Genomic DNA, 20982 nt, shown 5'->3' with positions numbered 1-20982 from the left:
ACTCCTTTACTTACATACATTTAGAAGTTGGTGGCCTAAAAGGAAAGAAATGATCTCCTTAGCATAAGAAAAATAAAACTTTGTAATAATGAGGGTTATAAATTTTAATTGTTACTGTGTATAGAACAGACATTTAATAGAAAATGTGTACAGATTCAACCTTCCTATTTGAACATAAAATTGTTATGTGGGAGGTTGAACTATCTTCCAGTTCTTGCTCTGATGGGTGGTGCATTGATTCAGGCCAGAGGAGGGGAAAAACACCAATGACTCTAATGGTAGGAGGAGATATGTGGTCCATCATGCTTTTTTTCACATATGTAATATATCCATTACATTTTTTGACAGAATTTGGTTAGATAACTTTCGAGAACTGCTTACAGTACAAAGAATGTCTGTTTGCATTTTTGTCATCACTCAGAATCTGCCTCAGTCAGCAGTTTTTCATAAGTTTTATTATATCCTTATAAAGCACCATGTGTACTTTGTATAGAAAGAAAGAAAAATGCAGGCATCCACATTTTTTTCACAGATTACTTTCAAAAGATCTTAAAATAATCAGCATTTTAATATTTTGTAAGAGAACAGAACTTAGTCTCATTCCTAGAAAACTAATTTTAGGAAGAAGAACACTAAGTTCTGATATAGTTAGTCCTGGACTTATGACCCCCAAGTGGAATTGGAATTTTGATCGCTAAAAGAGGCAGCTGTCCCTCTTCAGAGGTGATCTGCTGCCTATCAGCACCACTGCCTGTCAGCAGCTGACCCTTCCCTGTGTCTGTGCAAGCAGGCAGCTCTCCATTTGGTCGACCACCTCCCCCAGTGCCTGAGGGGTCCGGGACAGCATTATCTTCAGCATCTGGCCTCTCTGATCATGCCAAGGGAGAGGTGCCAGCCCTGTTGAACAGCTCCAGTTCCAATTCCTCATCGTCTGAACTGGACTCTGATGGGGCCACAACAGCAAGATGATTTATGGATCTAATGCCATAAACATTCATGGCACCTCAGAGAATAAGAAAAGGATAAAATAGGCCAGGATTTTAATCAGAATGGCCTAGAAAATTAAAATGGTGAAGAAGAAAGACAGTAATGGACGCATGGGAGCAATCATAGTTAGATGCCATTTGGTTCAAAGGGAGAACTGCAAAAGGGAACCTACATAGTTGGACTGAATTTACTGAGAGTGACAGAGAAAAGTTAGCAGCATTTGCTGTTTTCTGTGAGTGCCAGGCTTAAGAGTCAGAAAAAGAGAATGGGAGCAGACTTTCAGGAGATTAGAAGGATTAGATTATAAGGATAATCTGGAGTGAAAAGATACAGGGGCTGTTGGAAGCAGTACAGGAAAGTGAAGGGAAGGAGAGTGACATTTTCTTAATAACATGAAATACTGTTATTTGTTTCTAGATGTTGATGAATGTGCAGTTGGTTCAGACTGTGACTCCCATGCTTCTTGCCTTAATACAAATGGGTCCTACATATGTACCTGCATTCACCCATATACAGGAGACGGCAAGAAATGTGCAGGTAAAGGAGCAGGAATGCAGAACTGTTTCGATAGGCACATGGAAAATTGCTTGTGTTCTATAGAATCATGGTTATATTTTAGTCCTCCTCTCCAAATCCATCATTGAAATTCCAGATTACCAGCCTCCCAAAATGTGTAGTATAGCAATTGCAGTGCTTTACAGCCCTCTCTAAGTGGTTTACAGAGTCGGCATCTTGCCCCCAACAATCTGGGTCCTCATTTTGCCAACCTTGGAAGAATGGAAAGCTGAGTCAATCTTGGACTGGTCAGAATTGAACTGCCAAACTGCTGTAAGCTGGCAGTCAGCAGAAGTAGCCTGCATTACTGCATTCTAACCACTGAACCACCACAGCAATATAATTGGTATAAGGTTTAAATGGAGCTGGCTTAAATATTTTATTAACAGGATAAAATATTGTTAGTAATCCTTCATTAAGACCATATTACACCTTATTTATCTTAAAACTGAATCTTTTTTTTCTAAAATGATATGGTCTATTAAATCATATGTTCAATGGATAATGCATAACTCTTATTTCCAAGCAAATTCAGACCCGGTAACTTGTCATTTGTCCTTTGGATTGAGAAAATTTGTCATAAATTTAACACAGATAGCTACAATTATAACCCAGAAATGGCAAAAAGGCAAAAAAAAAATGCAAGAGGGTCAGGATAGCTCCTTCCTAGAATTTCTCAAAGTATATCTTTAATGATGCAAGTAGCTGCTTTGGTTTGGTAAGATTTCTATCTATAGGTAAGGAACACTAAAGGAAACTGCTTAAAAATAACTGTTTCTTGGTTTTGTAGCCTGACACTAGTATAGTGTTGAAAATAGTAAAGAAAATATCTCATGATGCAAGGTGAACAACTTGCAGTAATGGTATAATTCCAAGTAATGAAAAAATGACACTAAGGTTGATCTAAACTGTTCTTCAAAGAGTTTGATGAGCATTCCCATGCTTTTTTTGTCTGGGCTTTTACCCTGCCAAGTTGCCTACTTCAATGTTGCGTGATTTGTTTTCATTTTTAAGCACATGAGCCACACCTGATGTCAGTAAGCTCTGTTTTACCTTATATCTGATTCCAAAGAACCTGTAAAATGCAAACACCCAGAAGATCCTGAACATGGTCGCTCGCATGGAGTCAGCTACACTGTTGGTAGCGAAATCAGGTTTTCATGTGAAAAGGGCTACCAGCTAAAAGGAGCGAGTCAAGTTACATGTTTGGAATCTGGGGAATGGAGCCATCTGATACCATTCTGCGAAGGTATTTTTTTTTAATACTTATTATGATTGTATAGATAGAAATCATAGCAGTCTGGATAGGCTACTATGGATAAAATTTACAGGAATTGCTTGTTCAAAAAAAAAAGTACCAAAACATGATACTTAAGAGTTCATAGATTTCTTCCCATACAGATGGAAATTAAAAAAATTAGACTATCGTGCAAAAGTTCATTTATTTCAGTAATGCAACTTAAAAGGTGAAACTAATATATGAGATAGACTCATTACATGCAAAGCAAGATAGTTCAAGCCATGATTTGTCTTCATTGTGATGATTATGGCTTACAGCTCATGAAAACCCCAAATCCACCATCTCAGAAAATTAGAATATTACATGCAATCAATAAAACAAGGCTTGTACATAGAACAATATTGGACCTCTGAAAAGTATAAGCATGCATATGTACTCAGTACTTGGCTTGTCCCCTTTTGCAGCAATTACTGCCTCAGCCTGTGGCACTGCTGAGGTGTTATGGAAGACCAGGATGCTTCAATAGTGGCCTTCAGCTCTTCTGCATTGTTTGGTCTCATGTCTCTCATCTTTCTCTTGGCAATTCCCCATAGATTCTCTTTGGGGTTCAAGTCAGGCGAGTTTGCTGGCCAATCAAGCATAGTAATCCCATGGTCATTGAACCAGGTTTTGGTGCTTTTGACAGTGTGGGCAGGTGCCAGGTCCTGCTGGAAAATGAAGTCAGCATCTCCATAAAGCTCGTCTGCGGAAGGAAGCATGAAGTGCTCCAAAATCTCCTGGTAGATGGCTGGGTTGACCCTGGACTTAATGAAGCACAGTGCACCAACACCAGCAGATGACATGGCTCCCCAAATCAACACAGACTGTGGAAACTTCACACTGGACTTCAAGCATCTTGCAGTGTGTGCCTCTCCATTCTTCCTCCATACTTTGGGTCCTTAGTTTCAAAATGAGATGCAAAAGTTGCTCTCATCAGAAAAGAGGATTTTGGACCACTGAGCAACAGACCAGGTCTATTTTTCTTTAGCCCAGGTAAGACACTTCTGACATTGTTGTTCAGGAGCGGCTTGACAAGAGGAATACGACATTTGAAGCCCATGTCCAGGATCCGTCTGTGTGTGGTGGCTCTTGATGCACTGACTCCAGCCTCAGTCCACTCCTTGTGAAAGTCCCCAACACTTTTGAATGGCCTTTTCCTGACAATCCTCTCCAGACTGCGTCATCCCTGCTGCTTGTGCACCTTTTTCTTCCACATTTTTCCCTTCCACATAACTTTCTATTAATGTGCTTTGATACAGCACTTTGGGAACATCCAACTTCTTTTGCAATTACCTTTTGAGGCTTTATCCCTCCTTATGGAGGGTGTCAATGATGGTTTTCTGCACAACTGTCAGGTCAGCAGTCTTTCCCATAATTGTGATTCCTACTGAACCAGACTGAGAGACCATTTAAAGGCTCAGGAATCCTTTGCAGATGTTATGGCTTAATTAGCTGATTAGAGTGGGACACTTTGAGCCTAGAATATTGCACCTTTTCACAATATTCTAATTTTCCGAGATTGTGGATTTGGGGTTTTCATGAGCTGTAAACCATAATTATCACAATGGTGACAAATCACGGCTTGAACTATCTTGCTTTGCATGTAATGAGTCTTATCTCGTATATTAGTTTCACCTTTTAAGTTGCATTACTGAAATAAATGAACTTTTGCACAATATTCTAATTTTAGAATATTTAGAATAAGGGAAAGGGAAATATTCATAAGTCATTCAGTGAAGCAGTGGTGGAACACAAGCTTATCTGAGATTATGTAAAAACTATTGGATATTGGATATCTCTGTTGCATTCCAGAAATGGAGTAACAGTGAAATTATTTCTGAATTTCTATCCAACCTACATTCCTTTTTGTTCCAAATTTACTTTCTAATAATATAAGATTTTCCTGCTCCCCAACTACTTAATACTAGCATTTAGTTTGATTTCCATTTCCCTTTTGGGGGTGTAGTAATGTTATAGCAATATATTTTGCATAATCAAAATGATGTTTTTAATTTGTTTTCTTCAAGCTATTTCCTGTGGTATTCCACCCCACCCTAAAAATGGTGCAATCGATGGCTCCAGATTTACATTTGGTAGTAGAGTAATGTTCAGGTAGGAGATCATTATAGCTGGGACTTGTTATTTGGCAACAAATATGGAAAATATATAATTATCATTGGAAAAAAATTAATAGACTATAGTAATGCATTTAATCTATATTAGAAATACTACAAAGTATTTATTTATTTATATCCCACCTTTATTATTTGCACATATAAGTCAAGGCAGCAAATATATCCAACACACCTTCCCAGGTGAGCTGCAGTACTGAAAATACTGAAGTATTTATTATAGAAATTATTCGGAAAACTATCTGCTTCCATCTGTGAAGTTATCAATTCGCATTTTGGAAGAAGCTGGACATTGATACTTGCATTGGGTTGTTTTTCTTGCAAACAAGGCAATCGCTACTTTGTAATAATAATGTATGCAATGAAATTGTATTGCTATCATTGACTATGAAATATTTTAAATGTTCTAAATGTTAACCTGCTTTGAAACTATATATGAACGGGCTTGGTTAGAGAAATACAGATATTTAATAATTATAGTACCTATTGTAAAATAGTTCAGTTTGAAAAGTAACTTTTGTCTTTATTTATCTTTGACATAGTACAGGTAGCCCATATTTAACAACAGTAACTGGAACCAGCAACTCCATAGCTAAGTTACACGACCTTAAGCCAGGGCTGTCAAACTTGCAGTCTTCAGGCCAGATGCGTCACACACTGGCCATACCCAGTTTAGCAAAGAGGGGAAAGTCACAGTACATCACGGGACGCTGCTGTGACAGTGCGAGTTTGACACCCCTGCCTTAAGGTATGATTTCACATGACTTACAACAGCAGTTACAGCAACTCCAGTTACTGTGGTTAGGTGAATCCTGTGTGATCCCATGATCCCATAATCACTGTTTGCCAGCTTCTCTATTGACTTTGCTTGTCAGAAGCTGGCAGTGAAGATTGCAAACTGTGATCATGTGACTGCTGTAACTATCATCAATGTCAGCCAGTTGTCAAGCATCTGAATTACAATCACTAGTCATAAATCCCCTCAATCAGTGCCATTGTAACTTCAAATAGCCACTCAATGGGTGGCAACTAAATGAGGGATTATCCAGATTTCACGCAGTAATATCTACTTAACCTTCAGTATATTTCACAGAGAATTGAAATTAAACAGTTAATGCTATGGAAATATCACATGATATTATCATATGCACGGATTACTCTGTAGCTGGTCAGAAATCTGGAAAAGTGGAAAAATGATAAACTTTTAAAAACATAACTGTTTTGGCTAAAGAAGATTATATTATACATAGTTAGAATGATGATTTGTGCTGATAAATGGCCACAGCTATCTTATTTCAGTTGCAGCTTTATATTTGAGAAATTGTGTTAATACATCAGGAGAAATACTGTGAAACAGGCATGTACCAAAATATATTTATATCTATTTTTTTTCTACTTACAGATGTGAAGAAGGATATGTTTTAGTGGGTGAAGCAGAAGCAACTTGTCTAGCGAATGGCAGATGGAACCATTCTTCTCCGTTTTGTGAATTAGTACAATGTTCCCTCCCAAAAGAAATAAAGAATGGAAAATATATTGCAAACGGTGTAATGTACCTTTCTAATGTATCTTACACGTGTGACATGGGGTACAGGTAATCAGAACACCAGATTTAATTTGGTATATAATATGTCCTTGTTAAAATTGCAGAAGAAAAACTGACATGTATTCATGAGTTGAGAATATATGCAAAATGTTCCTTATGGAACTTAAACTTCTTTTTATTATTTGTTGTCGTATATTATTGCACATTGGAAGGCAAATGAGTTTCAAAATACTGTTTCTTAATCATGTTTGAAGCATGCACATTCTGATTGACTCAACATGGTGTTATTCAAGATTTGTGCTCCAAGGTTTATTACTTATAATTCACAAATGGTGCACAGGTTGTCCTTGACCTACAACCACAATTGAGGCCAACATTTCTGTTGCTAAGCAAGGCAGTTATTAAGTGACGTTTGCCCCATTTTATGACTTTTCTTCCCACGGTTGCTAAGTCAAGCACTGCAGTTATTCAGTTAGTAATATGGTGGCTAAGTGACTTTGTCTTCCCCATTCTCTTTGAAAGATGGTCACAGAAGTGATCACATGACCCTAGGACACTGCAACCCTGATAAATACATGCCAGTTGCCAATCGTCCAAATTTTAGTGTCATGATTGTTAGGATGCTGCAATAGTCATAAATGTGAAAAATGGTCATGTCACTTTTTCAGTGTTGTAGTTTTGAACGGTTACTCAACCAATGGTTGTAAGTCGAGAACTATCTGTATGTACCCCTGGAGTGATTGAACAATTTCAATAATTCCTTAAATGAAAAAGAATATTTGTTGTCCTATTCAGACAGAAAGACCTTCCCCCACCCCTACTTTTTATCGTACCCACTATCTACTTTATGTTGTTTATTTGTTCCTTAGTCTGCAAGGACCATCTGTACTTGTATGTGAAGCTTTAGGTAACTGGAGCAGCTCACCTCCAGATTGTGAAATCGTTTCTTGTGGCCTTCCTCCAGTAATTAAAGATGCTGTTGTTACTGGAAACAACTTTACCTTTGGGAATACAGTCACTTATACGTGTAAGGAAGGGTACGTAAATCAGCATTAGGTTCGAACTCTAGTGGTATCATTTGATGAAATGTTATTGATAATATTATGTTTTTCCCCTAAATCCATATTTCTGTATTCACCTAGGCAGGGATGGGTTCCGGATTTTTTTACTGCCAGTTTGCTCAGGGACATGCTTTGCGTGTGCATGTGCGCTTGATGTGTGCTATGCACATATGTGCAGTAGTGAAAAAAATGCTAATGTCTATGGCGCCACTGATAGAACCAGTTTGGAGGCGTGGGCGGATGAGTTACTACCTACTCGGCCGAACCAGTCTGAACCAGAAGGAAGCCATCTCTGCACCTAGGGCAGATTTTGCAAAGTTTTGCACTGCTGCAACTCCTTAAAATGACTTTGTGTAATCCTCCAGGAACTTATCAAATGATTTCATTAAGGTTGGATTGGGCAAGAAAGAACTATTATCACTTAATTTTAATAATTCATATCACAGGGTTTCTCAAATTTCATGGTCTTTCAGATCAGCCAAAAACTGTGCTGACTGAGTATTTATATGACTGAATGACTGAGTATTTATTTGACTGAATGACTGAGTAAAAAGGTTTGCTCTGGAAAGGAGACAGAAAAATAAGAGAGAAGAAAATGTTTATCTTTGTGTGAAGCTGTCAATACATCAGAAACTTTCCCACTGCATAAAAGATTAAGTTTGTGCCACAGTCCATATTCAAAGGGCAAAACATAACATATTGTACATGTGGGGTTCTGGGTTCCATGCGCCTTCGGCATTTAGTCATGCCGGCCATATGACCACAAAGACGTCTTTGGACAGTGCTGGGTCTTCAACTTTGAAGCAGAGATGAGCACCTTCCCCTGGAGTCAGGAATGGCTAGCACATATGTGCAAGGGGAACATTTACCTTACGTGTGGAGTATATGCAATATTTGTTGATAATATCTTAAGACATTTGCATCTTTTGAAACTTACTCAGTACCTGGATTTCAGGTTCATGACAGATGTTACATGCATGATGTATCTCCTTTTATGCATATTTTGTTCTTTAAATCCAGATCACTGTGCCAAACTGTATGCGTTGCCAAGGTAGCTTTCTAAGTAGTTGAGAGACTCAGGGGGAAATTGTCATTGTACATTCAAAAAGTAAAATTGTGTTACTGCAGATTTCCACCTTTGTTCCATTTTAAATGGACCATTAAACCAGGGAAGTTATATTTAATTTCTTAAATATGTGTTTCTTAAACATCAACTAGGATAGAAAATGTCTACTTGTTTCTATGTATTTCAGCTTCTAGAAGGGAGAGAGATTAGTACTTTTTTAAGAATGATTCATCCAATAATCAATTGCCCACCCCTACTTGCAAACACTCATGCTTTGTGATATACATACATGCATACATGCATGCATGCTTTCATACTTGTCCCAAATGTGTTTTTTGAAGAGGCCACTGGACTTTCTGGTTTTTCTTTGAAGACGTTTCGTTTTTTGTCCAAGAAGCTTCTTCAGCTCTCAGTTGCCTCTTGAAAAAAGTCCCTTTGGGTCAACCATGACCTATGGTGCAGGAATATGAGAATATTTTATAACTATAATTTCTATTATTATTTTAATGGTAAAGGGAATTGGGGGGGGGCACAGCTTGCAGTTGCTTGAAGGACAAAGAAAGGCATTCAGAAAGGAGCCTCCATAATTTCTCAGACTGTAAAAGATGGCAGGAGATTTGTACAATCCAACCTGCAAGAATCTGTTAATATGGCCTTACAATAAAGTAGAATGAGCTCATATGGTTATGTTTCAAGTCTGGTATATCTGAGAAGGCTGACAATTACATACAGTGCGGTCAAAATTGTCTCAGTTCTTTAAAAACAATTGTTGTATGAAATTTATTGGAGTTCAAAGTGCATAAATAAAGTTCTTGCTAGTGCACTTTAAAAAACAAACCACATTGGATTATTTACAATAACAATGCAATTTTCTCATATTAGCCAATTTGACAGTGACTTTGAAATTTGACTTTCCCCCTGTAGTCTTGTGAATTAGAACTTTATTTGTACAAGGCAATAAAAGTAGTCTACTCAGCCCTTAAGAATCTATCCCTGCTATTTTTTCTAACCCATAGCTACACATTACTCGGCCCTGACACTGTGTCATGTTTGTCCGATGGCAAGTGGAACCTCAGTCAACAACAGTGTGTGGCAGTATCCTGTGATGAGCCGCCTCCCGTGGAACATGCTTCTCCAGAGAGTGGTCACCGATTATTTGGTGACATAGCGATCTACTATTGCTCTGATGGGTACAGTCTGGCTGGCAATTCCCAGTTACTTTGTAATGCCCAGGGCAAATGGATGCCCCTGGCAAACCAAGATATTCCTGAATGCATAGCCGACTTCTGCGAGAGACCAGAGTCTGTATCGTACAGCATCTTGGAATCCTCAAACAAGGCCAGATTTTCAGCTGGGTCAGTTGTGAGCTTCAAGTGCACGGAAGGTTTCGTTTTAAACACATCTGCTAAAATAGAATGTGTCCGAGGTGGTCAGTGGAACCCGTCTCCCTTGGCGATCCAGTGCATCCCCGTTCGTTGTGGAGAACCAGCAAGCATTGCCAATGGGTATTCAATTGGCACCAATTACAGTTTTGGGGCCATTGTGGCTTATAGTTGTATTAGAGGCTACTATATTAAAGGAGAGAAGAAGAGAACATGTGAAGCAACAGGAACTTGGAGTGGTACTGTGCCAACCTGTCATCCAGTGTCCTGTGGTGAGCCACTAAAACTTGCAAATGGAATGATTAAGGTATTGGTACAGCCTTGAATGTGAGCAAAATAATGTTTTGTGCATTAGGTGCAGTCAACATACTGTCTGAAATCCTGAAAGCTTATTATAGATCCTAAGATCCTGAAAACTTACTAAAAGTGAGCTAATTTTTGGAATTATGGGAATGTTAGACAAAATCAGAAATGAGGTGTCATATGATAGCTGCAATATTTATGTTACTGATATTTTGAAATCTGGAAAACTTTTCAGTAGGTAAGCAGGAAGATTTGCAGTTGTGCCAGAAATATGTGGTTGTTCAGCATAAGCACTGAGAGGGAACTAAATCTGCATACACATACATATACAGAGACATTTTTTAAATATGTTATGTTTAAATATGTTATATGTTATGTCTGTCAAAGCTTTGTAAACTTGGTGCAGAAAGCCTACATTCAGCCATTTTTTTAAAGTGAGGGATAAGTTAGCTATTGTTCCATAAAACCAAAATTGTTAAGATTTTGTTGGTATATCACTTTATCAGATATAACATTTATTTCATCCATTTTGCAGAATATGACAGGACGTTCCTTTGGAAGTGAGGTGACATACCAATGTAATGAAGGTTACCAGTTGATTGGAAGTTCAAGGTTATTTTGCCAGTCAAATCGTCAATGGTACAGTGAAGCACCACCTTCTTGTGTGATCCTCAATTGTGGAGAACCACCTAGCTTCCAACATGGATTCAGCAAGGGAAAAAAATTTGAAGTGGGAGCCAAAGTCAGTTTTTTTTGTGTTGAAGGCTATGAACTGATTGGAGATGTTTCTTGGACCTGTCAGAAATCAGGAATGTGGAACAAAAAACAAAGCCCTCAATGCATCCCAACTAAGTGTCCAGAGCCACCATTAACTGCGAATCAACTTGTCTTGAAGGAGATGGCTGATCAAGTAGGGATAGTACAGTTGTCATGCAGAGAAGGCCTTATTTTGTATGGTGCTTCCATCCTGAGATGTTTGTCATCCCAACAGTGGAATGACACTTTTCCTGTCTGCAAAATGGTACTCTGTCGTAGACCTCCTTATATTCCTTTTGGGGACCCTGTGGTGTCTTCTCTGCATTTTGGTAGCACAGTGAGCTACACGTGTATGGATGGATTTTTGCTCAAGGGAACATCTACCATTATTTGCCAAGCAGATGGTACATGGAGTTCTCCACTTCCAGAATGCATTCCTGTGGAATGCCCGCAGCCAGAGGAAATTCAGAATGGTATTGTAGATGTGCAAGGCCTCACCTATCTCAGCACGGCACTATATAGTTGTAAACCAGGTTTTGAATTAATGGGAAACACAACAATTCTTTGTGGAGAAGATGGACGTTGGCTTGGAGGAGAGCCTTCTTGCAATCCCATTGAATGCTCCAAACCCAGGGTGATTAAGAATGGTCGGTATTCATATGTTGATCTACACTACACACACACAGTTACCTATTCATGTGACAGAGGATTCCGACTTGAGGGGCAGAGAGTCCTAACCTGCCTGGAAACAAGGGAGTGGGATACAAAGGCTCCATCTTGCAGAGCAATTAATTGTGATCCTCCTCAGCCTATTGAGAATGGGTTTGTAGAAGGCGCAGATTACAGCTATGGTGCCATGGTTATATACAGCTGTATTCCAGGATTCCAGCTTTCTGGTCTTGCTATGCAGATCTGTGAGGAATCAGGATGGTCTAGTGTTAGTCCAGTTTGTCTGCCAACAGACTGTGGCCTTCCTCCCCATATAGACTTTGGGGGATATGTAACGATCAGCAGTGAAGAAAAGCATTTCGGCCAAGAAGATGTATTTGAAGAGACCTTCCTTAAAGCTAGCCAAACTCATTTATCTCCCAAAGAAACACAACATTCCTCAAAAGCCATTAATAGTTTGCCACTATCTAGCTATTTATATGGGACTACAGTGTTGTATAGTTGCTATTTGGGCTATGAACTCTTAGGACATTCCGTGCTAGCTTGCCAAGAAGATGGAATGTGGAATGGTAGTGCTCCTGCCTGCATTTCCATTCAATGCGAACTACCACTGTTTCCAGAAAATGGTTTTGTACATTTTACAGAGAACACTGTTGGTAGTACGGTGAAATATACTTGTAACCCAGGGTACAAGCTGATTGGATCAAATACAAGATACTGTATGTCTGGTAGGCAGTGGAGTGATTCAACACCAACCTGCGAAATAATATCATGTGCAGTACCTAGCAGACCCATGAATGGCATAGTAAAAGGAAAATCTTATACCTATGGTAGTGTGGTCCAATATGATTGTGATCATGGGTTTCAGCTAAATGGTTTACATAAGAGAACCTGCCAGTCTGATCAAAAATGGGATGGAAATGAGCCACTGTGCCTTCCCATTTCCTGTGGACAAGCTCCCCATTTAGAGAACGGTGAAGTGAACGGAGAAGAATACACTTTCCAAAACCATATTGAGTACAGGTGCAATGAAGGTTTCCTGCTGGAAGGGGATTGGAAGAGAGTTTGTCTTGCAGATGGATACTGGAGCGGGAACACTCCAGTGTGTAGGCCAGTCCAGTGTTCTGAACCAGTGAAACTTGTTCATGGCCAGATAATCGGATCAGAATTTGGCGTTGGAAAGAGAATTAGGTTTTTCTGTGATGAAGGGTATATATTGCATGGCACACACTCTTGTACCTGCCAGGCTAATGGAACATGGGATAAAGGACCTCCATTCTGTGAACCTGTCAACTGTGGGCCTCCTGAGGACATCTCTCATGGTTTCCTGAATGGTTCTGTCTTCAGCTTTGGGGAATACGTAGAGTATGTTTGCTTCCCTGGTTATGTGTTGCAAGGTAACCCAGTGAGGCAATGTCAGTCAAATGGTTTGTGGAGTGGAAGACCCTCTTCTTGCCTGCTTTGTGAGTGTCCTATACCCACCATTCAGAATGGAATAGTTACAGGGAACCATTTTGGCTGTGGCCAGAAGATAGAATTTCAATGTCTAGAAGGTTTCAAATTGCTAGGACCTTCAGAAATCACATGTGAAGCTATTGGCAGATGGAGTTCGGGCTTTCCGCATTGCGGGCTGGTTTCCTGTGGCCCTCCACCCATGATTCCCTATGCATTTATCAATGGAGGCAGTTCAGTGGATCAAAACACCATAATTTATGATTGTGAGATGGGTTATGTGATGCAAGGAAACTCGGAATTGACTTGTACAGAAAGAGGAGTCTGGAGTAGGCCATACCCAAATTGCACGTTACTGACCTGTGGACCACCACCTACCGTGCCTCATGCAGTTGCTTTTGGAGAATCTCAAGACTATGGAAGTAAAGTTCAGTACAGGTAAGAAGTGTTGATAGTTTCACATTAGAAGGGAGGGAGGGAGGGAAGAAAGAAGGGTGACTAAGAGTTTCACAGAGATCTAGAGTTCTCTGATAAAGATTATATCAGAGTTTGTTGCAGAAAAATGAAATCCAGAAAGCACACACAGATAACTGATTCAGCTGGATTCATTAACTTCTTTATATACATAATAACAGATGAATAAATGTACAATGCCAATAGTAGATTCTTTCAACATGGTAGAAGTTACAAGCAGAACACAAGCAGGAGAGAGCAGTTTCATCTCAGAGTTCCAAGCAGACAGAGAAGTTTAGACTAGTTTACTTCTCGGAGCAGCAGGCTCAGAGCTTACAGACTAGTTTCAGTTTCAATTCTCAGCTAAGCCACACCCAAACTCCAAGCTTAAGTTTCTGTTTCCAAAACAGCCCTCAACGGCTGACGCAGTTGCTATGCCTATTCATTGGCTAATCTATTCCAGTCTATGAATATTCATACTCTGACAGCTTATGAATACGAAATAATTTCTGAATTACACTCCAGGAGTTCCCCGCCATTAATCAGGAATTATACATCCATGTAGGTTATCCTCAATTGCATTGTAGTAATTAGCTTTTGAATAGGGTGACCAGATTTTCAGATTGGTAAAGAGGGACACCTTTGACGGGGGGGGGGGGGGGGGTTGATTAAAAATTTTATACGGAGCAACAAAAATTTTCATACAACGCAAAAATAGTATTGTAATATTTTTTTTATTTCAAAATATAAATTGTAACTGTTGCCAAACATCAAAATTTTGATCACGTGACCATGAGGATGCTGCAATAGTCGCTAAGTGTGAAAATGGTCGCTAAGTGTGAAAAATGGTCACCAGTCACTTTTTTCAAAGCCATTGTAACTTTGGTCACTATACCACCTTTCTGGCCACAGTTCTTAAGTGAATAACTGCAGCTGATAAGTTAGTAACATAAGTGAATCTGGTTTCCCCATTTGACTTTGTCAAAAGGTGATTATATGACCCCAGGACACTGAAACCATCATAAATACGAATCTGTTGCCAAACATCAAAATTTTGATTGCATGACCATGAGGATGCTGCAATGGTTGCTAAGTGTGAAAATGGTCGCTAAGTGTGAAAAATGGTCATCAGTCACTTTTTTCAATGCCATTGTAACTTTGGTCACTGAGCCCATTATACCACCTTTCTTGCCACAGTTCTTAAGTGAATAACTGCAGCTGGTATTTTGGATAGAATCTTTTTTTAAATAGCCTAAGACAATTTTAAAAAAGAATCCACACAGAATAAATTGAAGTAAAACATTTCAAACTATTCTTTCTATGCACAATATATTTCAAAGTATTGTGCATAGAATTTTTAAACATGGTTTCACTTCAATTTATTTTGGATAGAATCTTTTTTTAAATAGTCTAAGACAATTTAAAAAAAGAATCCACACAGAATTTTAAAAAATCCTATGCACAATAAATAAAATATTATTTTAAAATACATTAAAAAAATAAAAGAAAAAAACCCAGCTCACTTACCAGCAGGCTTGCACTCCAAGTAAACCCAGAATGATGTAGATGTTAATACAAAGAACTGAGCAAATTGAAATGGTGAAATTAGGGAAATATTTTTCAAAGAAACTTTGCCACCATTTTGGAGCAGACCTCCAACCTCCGTGCCCCTCCCCTCCGGAAAATCCAGGAAGTAACAGTCGCTTCCCTCTCTAGCCAAGTGTTTCCTGGAGCTCTATGGTACTTGGTCATTTTTTCTTATAAAAGTGAGTATAAGGGGCACGGGGGGGTCCGTTTTGTTGCTTTAACATTTTAATATCTTCAATGAAAGTACTGAGACAGAGAGAGAGAGAGGTTAGACAGGGTGTCTTTTGTCTTGCCCCAGTTAGGATTTCTTAAGCAAATCCACTGGGCTTTCAACATGAAGCCAGAAAATCGGGACCTTTTTAAAACGGCCCAGGACATGGGACAAATTGTTATAAAGCGTGATTGTCCCGCTGAAATCGGGACGTCTGGTCACCTCACCTTTGAATCAATAAGACACAATTCTGCAGAGATTCTACATTATCTGAAACAGAAGCAAGGCACAGGCATGAAGGTTAGCAATACCCAGTCCAGCAAAAAGATGAAAGTCTCTATGAATGATGTAGTCAATATGTTAACAGTTATCAGTCATATTATTTTTTTGGTGACTATTACTAAGCTTGTTCTTCCACCAAACAAACATTTGCAGGAGTAGGTAGGTCCCTGAAGGATTTTTAATGTTTTTTTGTTTTGAACTAAAATTGCCAGTTGTTGCATCTCAGGGCACATAACTAAAGGGGAAGAATTGTTAATGCGGAATGTACAACAATTCATATGGATGACAAAAATTTACCTTGTTTCAGATGTCTGGAGGGTTATATGATAGAGACAGAAGTGGATATATGCACGTGTCAGGAAGATGGGCACTGGTTCCCTAACACTATTTCTTGTTGCCCCACAAAATGTCCCATGCCACCAAATATAACCAATGTTATTATTTCTGGTACTGAATTTACTGTGAATAAAAGCATTACCTTATCGTGTCCAGAAGGTTATCTTTTGATGGGTACCAGCACTTCCATTTGCCAGGTAAATATTTTTTTGCTCCAGTCAGTTTTGTTTTGGTTATGGAAAGCCCTGTGTTATAGCCATATATCAATAGTGACAATCTGCCATATTGTCACTATTGGTCATATTCCTCTGACTATTAATTCAGTAACAGACATCATATTTACCATAAAATATATGCCATTTGTTTATTTTGCTTTGGGATAAAAATGGTTAAAATTATATGGTCCTGCCTTCAGTTATTTTTTAAAAAAATCCATTTTGTCTGTCCATGCATTTCATCCTTTGTAGCGATTCTGCATTGATCAACAAATCTCTGATTACCCCGTTTATTATTTAGGATGGAATGACCCAGGCTTCAGAATGTTCAGAAGATAATAGAATATGATTTAATAATTTAGTGGAAAACTTGTTCCTAATGACTGCAGACTAGTTCTTTCTAAAACTTGATATTTGCAATGGTTCAAAAATAATTCAACCCAATAGTAACCTTGTGTGAAATAATCTTGTTCTGCTGAAATGTATGTTTTTCTGATAGAAAAAGCATAAATCATACTTCCTTTTGTGTTAATCTACTGTAGATCTTTGACCCCTGTACATTACTGTGCTGCATATTCACAGTTCCTGAAATAACTCAACGTTTCTGTAAATATTCTTGCTTGCATTCTCTTACACAATTCTGCATTCTTCCCCTTTTCCAAACCCATCAGTGCACTTTTAATTGAAATAACATATAAGAGATTGGCAGCAAACAAATGACATGCTACATTGGCTATAGGTAGAGTGCAAATAGCTGGAGTGCACTGCTTGACTCCAACAACACATATAACATCTGTTATATGTTTCCTATCTGCCTAAAGTAGTTCTGTCCCTGTTCTTCGCAAAGGAAAATAAAAAGTGTTCCCTAACAATATAAGGAGTTTGGTTTTTTTAATTAGTATTTGTATTAGGTTTTTTATCCTGCCTTTATTTTGTCAGGGGTGGGGACACAATGGCTCAGCAGTTGATGATGCTGAGCTTGTCAACTGGAAAGCTGACAACCTGGGTTCAAGGCCTGAGTGCCACGTGATGGGGTGAGCTCCCCTTCCTTGCCCCAGCTCCTGCCCATATAGCAGTTCGAAAGCATTCAAATGTGAAGAGATAAATGGGAAGATGACAGTGTTGTGTGCATCTTGGTGTTTAGTCATGCTGACCACATGATCATGGAAGTGCCTTCGGACAACACTGGCCTCCTTGGCTAAGAAACAGAGATGAGCACTTCCCCCTAGAGTTGGACTGGACAGGGAAACATTTACCTTTACCTTTTATTTTGTATAAATTGAGGTACGCCTGGCCCTCGTCTTCTATTTTCTCCTCAGTAACAACTTTAGAAATTGGATTAAGCTAAGAAGTATAACTGGGCCAAAATGAGCCAACTGGTTTTCATGATTAGGGAAGAACCTGCAATCCTAATGGTTTTTAGTCCAGTGTTGTAATCTCTACACTAAACAGGCTCTTTTACGTATAATTTAACTTGTTTGTAATTATTTTCATTGGTTAGCAAAGCCAAAGATGCTTTCCTCTTCTTTCAGCATAATGGGACCTGGGTACCATTATTTTCAAATGAGATCTGCACTCTGGTCTCCTGTGGAAAACCCGAAGCTCCCGAATACGGGGTTGTGATTGGCAACCAATACAATTACAAAGATACTGTCCTTTATAAATGCAATTTAGGTTATGAATTAGAGGTAAGTCTATGGAATATTTTCTATTGTGTATCTTCCATGCAATATCACGTTAACTTTAGATCAGGAGAAAGTTAATTCATCAACCTTTTTTACTATAATCGTTTTTGTCTTAGGATAGCTTCTTCCATTCTTGGGTACAAAGTCTGAAAATAAAATACAGATTTGCTACAGGATTATGAAGAGTGCATTTAGGCTCTACTTGCTACTTGTCTCACGAAAGAAAAAGATCAACCCATGTTAAAGAAACAAAATGCAAAAAGAAAAATCGCACTGCATTTACAGTCAACATGAATGCAACCCCTTCAGCAGAACAGTGTTTAAAATGCTCAGGAACTGCTTGCTTATGTTCAGAAGTTGGGGGAAAGGAGAGACACAAGAAAGCTTTTAGCCTTGATCACAAAATGTAGGAATATGGTCCTGTATCAGTGATGAAATTGAAAAAACTTTTCTACCAGTTCTGTGGGTGTGGCTTTGTGGGCGTGGCAGGGGAAGGATACTGCAAAATCCCCATTCCCTCCCCAATAACCTGCTTTCCAGCTCCATTCTCCTGTTCAGGGCAACAAAAGAAGATCAGCTGCGAGGCAACGGGGATGGGGCCAGACTGTTTGCCAGTTCTCCAAACTACTCAAAATTTCCACTACTGGTTCTCCAGAACCTGTCAGAACTGGCTGAATACCACCTTCCATTGTGCTTCCAAGTATTGGCCATTCCTTAATTTTCATGGATTTGGTTTATTAAATGAAATTGTGCCTCTTAAAGAGAGCAAAATGGAGATTATGTAAACACAAGAGTCATGGATGCTAGTGAGGGAAGGATCTATTTTTAACCAAAAAAGTAACAACCAAGTGTTACTTTCATGTTGCATAGTTGTCTGAATGGTGTTACGCCAGTATTATTGCATGAAAAACTGCTAATTAATTAATTCTGGCAAAGCCTAGCTCTTCCAAGAAAGCTTTCAGTATGAGCAGTGGAGGTTATCAAATTCTTAGTATTTCAACATCTACTTATAAAAATTAAAATATGTTGTTTAAAAATAGCATACTAGAAATGGGAAAGAGTTACATTTCATTTGGTAATTTGTTCATCCAGCCCTTTTTTCAATAAAAGAAATTAAGAAAATACCATAGGAAGAATGAAGATCAGGTTTATCTTAAGGAAATTGTATTTCTCACATACAAATGCAATTCCATCATTTATTCCAATGTTTTTCTCATGCAAAGTGGTGAGTAGTATCAAAAAGAAACCAATAATAAAATTATTGCATTGTAGTGTTGTTTTTTAAAATAATATAGCAGTGGACATTGTTTTCTGCCAATACAAATGAAAAACCCTGCCCTCAATACTTCAATAAAGCAACAAAGCTTTAGCTTATATTTATCCTTTAAATTTAGTTTTTATTTATTAGGATGGTGGATTCAGGGGAGGAAAGATCAAGTTACTGCTGAATAACAGCTAAGAGAAAAATGGATATTCTATTATCAAATGTTGGCTTCTCTTCATTAAATCATGCAGAATGTGAAGCAAAGGCGTATCTGTTTTTTAAAGATTGTGAGAGTATGACAATATGATGGATATATCATGGTGTTTTCTGAACCATTCTCTTGTCTGATAGGGTGATGCAGAACGCATCTGTCAAGGAGATAAATTATGGAGTGGAGTAACACCAGTGTGTAAAAGTAAGCAATGGGTTCATTTATTTCTTCTTAGGCTTAGCTTGAATGTGATTTAAAGAAAGATAGAAAGACATTCTGTTGATTTTTGCCTGCGGAAGCTAAACAGGGTTTAACAATATTTAAAATATTACTTATTTATATGAGAATAATGTAATAATAAATGCTAGACAGATAAAAATGCCAAATTCGGTCTAAACATCTGGCTCACTGTGCAATGAACTCTAATAATAAAAGAGAAAGAATTAGAGAAAAATCACAAAATACAAAGACTTGCAAATAGAAGTGGCAAAGTTTTTGCCTGTGATATACCATTTTGTAGTGCTGTGTGGCCCTCTCTAAGCAGTTTACAGAGTTAGTATATTGCCCCAACAACTTGGGTCCTCGTTTTATCAGCCTCAGAAGGATAGAAGGCTATGTCAACCTTGAGCTGCTCCAGACTGTGGGCAGAGTTTGCCTGCAATATTGCATTCTAACCACTGCGCCACTAGAAAAGCAAAAAATAGCACCAATCGGTCCTATTGAACTAGGACGTACATTTGGAAAGAGTTCTACTATACTGTCCCCTATTGAATCCAATGTATAGATTGCTTATGATTTTAGTAATTACAGGTAGTCCTCACTTACTACCTTGTTTAGTAATTCAAATTTACAATAGCATCAACAAATTTGATTGAGATTAGTGCACTTCACAACCATTATCTATTTATGATGATCACCATGACCTGCACTCAAATGATTGCAATTTGCAGGCTTTATAAACTAGCTTCCAATTAAGTAATGTGGTGGCCTAGAGGTGGATCTCTCGCCTCACAATCAGGAGGCTGTGAGTTCGATCCCAGGTACAGGCAGTTATTTCTCTCTCTGGGCACAATGAGAATGTATCTGCTGGAAAAAACTCCGCTTTGATAACAGGAAGGGCATCCGGCCAGTAAACACTCAGCTCCATTCAGTTGCCCAGACTCCACCCCACAAGGGGTTATGGGGTCAATAAAAGGAGACAATGATGATGATAACTAGCTTCCAATTAGTAGAATCAATGGAGAAAATGGCAGTGAGTGGGAAGCGACATTGTGAGTTCATCGCACTCACGTAGTATCTCACTTAATAACTGCAGCACTTAGCAATGGAGTGTGGTTCGCAAATGCGTTCGTTAAGCCAGGACTATCTGTAGACATCTGCAAAACCCTTTCAGATGAATCTGTCACAATCCCACTCTCGCCAGCAAAATAATCTACCGTATTTTTCGGAGTATAAGACGCACCATGGTTTTGAAGAGGCAATTTTAAAAAAAAGGGTAGGTGGGGAGAGAGAGAGAGTAGGTAGGGAGAGAGAGTAGTTAGATAGTTAGG

At 38.6% G+C, this 20982-nt stretch overlaps 1 protein-coding gene across 1 annotated transcript in view; it reads left to right on the top strand.

Moving 5' to 3' along the window:
* SVEP1 (sushi, von Willebrand factor type A, EGF and pentraxin domain containing 1) overlaps window positions 1–20982 on the top strand; it is a 144823-nt gene that overhangs the window by 105882 nt on the left and 17959 nt on the right. The window contains exons 32-41 of the mRNA XM_032213166.1: window positions 1405–1524; window positions 2615–2791; window positions 4849–4933; window positions 6356–6547; window positions 7369–7536; window positions 9643–10315; window positions 10847–13626; window positions 16029–16254; window positions 17805–17960; window positions 19573–19636. Of these exons, the coding sequence (XP_032069057.1) occupies window positions 1405–1524; window positions 2615–2791; window positions 4849–4933; window positions 6356–6547; window positions 7369–7536; window positions 9643–10315; window positions 10847–13626; window positions 16029–16254; window positions 17805–17960; window positions 19573–19636 (4641 nt within the window). The remainder of the gene's footprint in view (window positions 1–1404; window positions 1525–2614; window positions 2792–4848; window positions 4934–6355; window positions 6548–7368; window positions 7537–9642; window positions 10316–10846; window positions 13627–16028; window positions 16255–17804; window positions 17961–19572; window positions 19637–20982) is intronic.

Source organism: Thamnophis elegans, chromosome 3 (assembly GCF_009769535.1).
Source record: "Thamnophis elegans isolate rThaEle1 chromosome 3, rThaEle1.pri, whole genome shotgun sequence".
In the NCBI taxonomy this organism is placed as follows: Eukaryota; Metazoa; Chordata; class Lepidosauria; order Squamata; family Colubridae; genus Thamnophis; species Thamnophis elegans.
This window is presented reverse-complemented; position numbering and strand designations above follow the sequence as displayed.